This window comes from Thunnus thynnus, chromosome 14 (assembly GCF_963924715.1).
Source record: "Thunnus thynnus chromosome 14, fThuThy2.1, whole genome shotgun sequence".
NCBI lineage: Eukaryota > Metazoa > Chordata > Actinopteri > Scombriformes > Scombridae > Thunnus > Thunnus thynnus.
The window spans coordinates 2,506,028-2,512,027 of NC_089530.1; the positions used below are offsets into that span (position 1 = coordinate 2,506,028).

Below are 6,000 nucleotides of genomic sequence, written 5' to 3' on the forward strand. Positions count from 1 at the left end.
TCTTTGATAACCGCCAGTTATCAAAATCAGTTATCAGTTATGAGCTGAAGTTAGTTGAAAGTTCATACTGACCAGCTGGACTTGTACCAGCAGCTTTGTGATGTTTATTGATTGGATTGTGCTTTGAAGCATTACTACAACTGCAATGCTGTGATGCAATGGACAGTTTTATAGGCATTGTAGGTCATTTTAACAACACAAGTGTGTGCTTTGAATATAAAGCTGAGATTTCCAACTTTTTTGACAGTAAAAAAGTATATAAGCAGAAGTTGGAGATTCAGATCTGCACAGCCCTGCATACTCTGATTGGATTGCAAGCCAGTGCAAATCAGCCAGGCTCTAACGAGAAGTCTGCAAGGTCAAACCAGACAGAGAGAGTTGAAACAGAGGAAGTGTGTGTCAGTAGGGAGCAGGAGACGTTGCACACTGCACTACGATAACTGATAGGAAACAACACTATCAGCCAGTCTTTCCCCTGATAACTAAGGGCGGGCACCTTGGGAGGACTCACTCAAGTCAGGTTCAAGAGAGATTCAAGTCCATAGTCAGAATACACATCGGTCTTGTCACCGTGCAGTGAGAGGCCCCTAACTGTCCACAGTCCTGTCTGTATCCGCCATGCTTCATTACAACATGCCTCACGTTCCTGTCACTCTGGCCAATGTAATTTCAGCAACGTCTGCGTCTAGCATGTGTGTGTTAACAAACTGAATAACTGCTGAGTGTCAGCACTACGGTTTTTCATTTGGTAAGTAACCACACTGGAATAAGGAGGTAAGAATGGAAGTTTCAGTTTCTGTTTAGTTTTGCTTTCTCTCTCGGACACACACACACTCAACTTCTCCTTTTTCTTCTCTCCCTTTCCCACTTCTTTAAACTCACTTCCCATCTCTTGTTATATAAAGACAAAGTGCCTTTAGGACTTTTAGTGTTTTATTGTGTTGAAACATTGAATCATAGGATCAGATGTCTACAAATGTAAAGACTGCATCTTCATCCTTTTATCATAACACACACTTAAATCATTACTAATGTAGCGGTATACTGTAGAGGTAAAAAACAGTGACAGGAGATCATCTATGTGTCAAATACATCACCAGCAAGCCACATGATGAAGACAAAAGGAACAATCCAAGCAAATCTGTGACAAGATTACTGAAATGTCCAATCAGGAGAAGGACAGTAAAAACATCCAAGTCAGTGGATATCCCTCACTAAGGTCAATAACAAATGCATGTATGTGTGTCACAACGAGGCCTTAAGGAGCTACAGGGATCTATGGCTGAGCTGGGAGACAGTGTGCACATAGCAACTGTTTCCAGGGTGCTTCCCCAGTCGCAGCTTTATGGCAGAGAGGCAAAGAGAAAGCCACTGTTGAAAAAAAATCTCACATGACATCTGGACTAGTGTTTGCTGGAAGGCATGTTGAAGAGTTTGAAACAAAGTGGAAGTAGTCTCTACGGTCTGCTGAGAAAAATTGAGCTTTTTGGTAATTATAGTAAGTGCTGTTTGGTGGAGGCCAAATACCACACACCAGCAGACACTGTTACAGAGCTGAAACAGTTACACTCTCAGAATTGGGAGAGAATTTTTCAAGTTGTATGCCAATACAGAATTTGCTACAAACAAAGCGGGCAGTGAAGTGAGATGTGCACCCCATCAGTCACTGCAGCTCAAAGCACTGATGGCCCAAGGTTCACGAGCCTCTACACTGTCCACCCATAATTATGCGTGTGAATTTTGTTCATCTCAACACAGACAAGCAGCATGTTTTATGATTAATAACAAAGTGAAATCAAAAGTGATATTAAAAAAATAAGGAGCAGCTGCAAGTGGGAGGAAAGAAATCAAACGTCCAGTGACTCATAGAGTGGGAGATCTTATTTTAGATTGTGGTGGAGAATTTGGTTCCCCCCAAAAAAAACGATTGTGCCAGCACAACCGAGAACAAAGTTTAAACTACATTATAAAACTAGCCCAGTCCATGTCATGCTGAGAAATGTATTTATTTCATAAACTACACAAATGTTGCTTGATAGGTCTTTGCCATCTTTTCAGATTTGAGCATAAAGCCTGGTTCTCCTGTTCAATACTGTTTGTTCTGTGTTGGGAAGTTATAAAAAAACATGTCAGCAGCATAATTTAACTAATGGTCTGGAAAATTTGAAAGCTACCCTGTGTAGTTGTTGTTGTACACAAATGGTTATATGACAAAAAAAAAAAATCACTCAAAGTGAACATATTAGTGTTTTTCCAGGGCTTTCAACTGCATTTCACAGTCTTCATCAGTGGATGAAGTTTGCCCAGTTGTCATGGAGACTGTCCATGACAACTGAGCATGGAGAATATCTCCATGGCAACTGAGTGAGTTCTCTCCGTTAATGAAGACTGTGAGATGTGGCCGAAAGCTCTGGAACATAGTTGAGAAGTGGACCTCTAGTTCATATTTCTTTTGTTGGTCATATTCCTAGTTCTAAAGGTCAAGAATCAACTTTCAATCTCACTTTTAAGCCAACATGAAATTTGAACATCTACAATTCCATGACAACCGAGCAAACTGCCGAGGAAGATCATTGTGATACAGTCGAAAGCTCCAGAACACCTTGTGGCGAGATTGTTTTCCCAACAAATCAATAGATCATGTGCTGATTACTGAAGTCATTATCTGCATCAGCAGATCTATGAGCACAGTTGAAGGACCATTATGTGATATGCCCCAGTTGCTTACAATACACTAATCCTGTGTTTTAAGTACACAGTATGACCAACTATAAACATCCAGCATTCTTAAAAAGCCATGCATGCAGACTAAAAATGCTTGATTTCTGAGTAAGATAGATAGCTGACAGACACTATTGTCCTACTAAACTCCAAACACAAATGAAGGAGCTATTCACTGCTGGAAGAAATGCAAAAGAACGTGGGAGGCAGAACAGCAGCTCTGGTGACAAACCAGAAAACAAAGGATGAAGTCAGAAATGGTTGAAAATGCATTTAGATTTTTTTCCCATTTGAATCTGGCAGTAGCTTTCCAAAGTTTGGCCTTGATTAGCATCTATTTGAGCTCTCTGTGGAATAAAAGTGTATCTAAGCACTTGTAGTCGACTGCAGCAGTGAACACACATTTAGCTGTTTGTTTTGGAGGGATGCACTTTGTAATTGTTGTTGTTGACCTCAAGCGCTTTGACCTATAGAGTTTGAATGCACTTATTGTAGAGCTGCAACAATTAGTCAATCAATCAATAAGATGCCAGCTACTGAATCAAACTAAACTAATTAATCATTTGGAGTCATTTTTAAAGAAAAAAATTCTCTGGTTCCAGCTTCTAAAATGTGAACATCTTCTGGTTTCTTTAGTCCTCTATAACAGTGATTTGAATATCTTTGGATTGTGGACAAAACAAGACATTTGAGGATGTCATCTCAGGCTTTGAGAAACAGTGATCGAGATTTTTAATGAAAATAATTGTTAGTTGCAGCTCTAACTTAGTGAAAGACACTTTGGACAAAAGCATCTGCTAAAAGAATGATATCTAATGCTTAAAGTAATCCAAGTCATTCTGTAAAGAGAGCTTTCCCATTCTGTCTGAGAGGGAAAAATGCTATTAATCCTGTTCATTTTAATATCGCTACACCCAGTGGCATGGTTCAAGTAGTTACCAGTTTACTACCAATTCTAGTAGTCCAAGTCGATATCTTTTGATCCACATAAAACAATTAGCTACTTTAGTCAACTTTGGTGCCTCATATCTTCTCCAGGTAGTACATACATCCTGTACACTAACATAGTGCAGTCAAATACAGTGTGTACAATGTTAATATACAGTAACATTTAGGCTTTTCAGGTAAAAAGTCTTCCTGAATAGAAAGTTTTTTAGAGTTTTTTAAAAGAGTCTGTGCTGCCTTCAGATGGTTATTGAGGCTGTTCCACAAGCCTGTGTTAGTTTAATGTTGAGCTACAGTCATATATCAGTCTGTCTTTGACAATTAAACATCACCGTTAAGCTTTAGGAGTTTCTTCAGCCCACAGTTTGGTGAGGTAAACAAACCTACCTGATCTTGTAGTTGGGTAAGGTGTGTTTCTTCTTGATGACCCGTTTCAGCTGGTTGACTATGATGGAGGTCAGCTGAGGCAGCGGCCTCCCTTCAAACTGGGACTTCACCTCAAAGTCCACCAGCGGGTCCTCTAGGAAGGAGAAGGACCAATGGGAGAAGGGCATGCGCGTGAACTGCAGCCTCAGCCTCCCCACCACGCGCCGCATCTTCACGAACAGGTAGGCGGACTTGCCGAACACGAGCTCCACGTCGATGGCCAGGTGAAAGCCACCGTTGTATTCGATGTCCACCTCAAAGTTGAGCTCCTCGGGCACGCCGTCCTCGTTCATATGCACCGGCTTCATCAGTGTGGCCGTTTTAAAGACCGGCAGAGAGTTACCCAGGGAGATGTCCCGGAGACTCAGCCCCTCCAGGAGCCGGCCTGCCGTCTTGGTCTGCAGGAGCTCCTCAAATTCCACCTTGATCTTTTTGGTGAGCCAGTGTCTGACGGCAGGCGTGTCTCGCAGTTCTCTGAATAGGAACAAAAATATAGCATTGAGGAAATTGCAGGTTTCCGCTTTGGCCGCATCAGTGTGTTCGCTCTGCGGAGGCTGCGGCGACTGTTTGGGGCCGGGGACCGCCGCGTCCTGCTGCCTGGTAGAGAGGCCCTCTGCAGCGGCTGCTGTGCTGTCCTGCTGCTGCTGCTGGCCTGGCTCATGTTGGGTATTAAAGTAATCCTTCAATGCGTTATCAGGCACTACTTTCACATACTGCACTGTCCTGCCTGCGGGCTCGGGGCTCCTCCGGTATATCAGTAGGAACTGTAACATCAACGTAAGGACTGCTCCCGACAACGCGGAAAACAATATTAAGTAAATCATCTCGCGCAGCTGCCCTGTCGCCGTCTCTGAGTCAGAGTGTTTTCATAATCAACCGTTTCGCCGTGTTAACAAAGCAAGTTCCACCTGGTCGCTCTCAAAGCTGCCATATCATCTGCTGCTTTCCTGAGCTTCAGGCTCTTCACCTGATTGGACAAACGTCGCTGTGCGTAATGACGCAGACAGAATGTGTTTCGTTTGATGCGTTCAAGGTATGTTGGATTTACTACCTGCCTACCGGGAAAACCTATTTAAGTTGACCTGTAAGTAGCCCGTAGCAGGATGTGCGATCCGTTGTCTCCAACCCGTCGTGGCGAAAAGCGCGAAGACAAGCGACTAATAACACAGCCACGAATTCTGTCCGATATTCAACGGTCGAAGATAATTAAAAAATAAGCAAAATTTGGACCCCACTATATTAAGAAATTATCTCGTTATTACACAATACCAATGTATCACGTTAAAACAAGAAACATTTGTCGTAATAACAACATACCAAGATATCACATTAAAACAAAAAACGCTCTCTCTACTGTAAGTTGGTATGTTGTTATAACTAGAAACCTCCTTGTGGCACAATGGAAATAGATCCAGTCAATGCTTCAACAGTAGACATGGTAGCCTACATTGGCTACAAAAAAAAGGTCAGACTGGATTATAATGAAATGAAATTTTAATGAAGAATCATTAAAATAACAATTTGAAGGCTGTGTATTCCACACTGAGTGTTATATTTAGTACTGGACAAAGCCAGAAGTATGGATACCATTCTTTTCATCAGATTTATAAAGCTGTGCATACACATGGGTCTGTTTAAAGCTTAATTTATACTCTAGAGCGGATGCGTACACGGACAGCTGCGGACACCACGGATGGGTAGTTGTTCTATTTATATTACCTTCTGGGGTCCACTTGGAGGACGCGTTCCACACATGCGCAGAAGATCAGCGTCTACAGGGAGACAATGTTGTGACACAACAGATTGCAGGTACGCGGATGTCCGCACAAAGCATACGCGCACACCCTCTGATGACAAAATATACGTGACACAAACCCTCGTGGACTTGCAGAAACTATCATTTCAGCT

At 42.3% G+C, this 6,000-nt stretch overlaps 1 protein-coding gene across 1 annotated transcript in view; it reads right to left on the reverse strand.

Annotated features, from left to right (window-relative positions):
- The window catches only part of pdzd8 (PDZ domain containing 8), a 47,923-nt gene extending 42,862 nt beyond the window's left edge, over positions 1–5,061 (reverse strand). The window contains exon 1 of the mRNA XM_067609308.1: positions 4,054–5,061. Within this exon, the coding sequence (XP_067465409.1) occupies positions 4,054–4,916 (863 nt within the window). The 5' untranslated portion in view covers positions 4,917–5,061. The remainder of the gene's footprint in view (positions 1–4,053) is intronic.
- Positions 5,062–6,000: the final 939 nt, after the last annotated feature.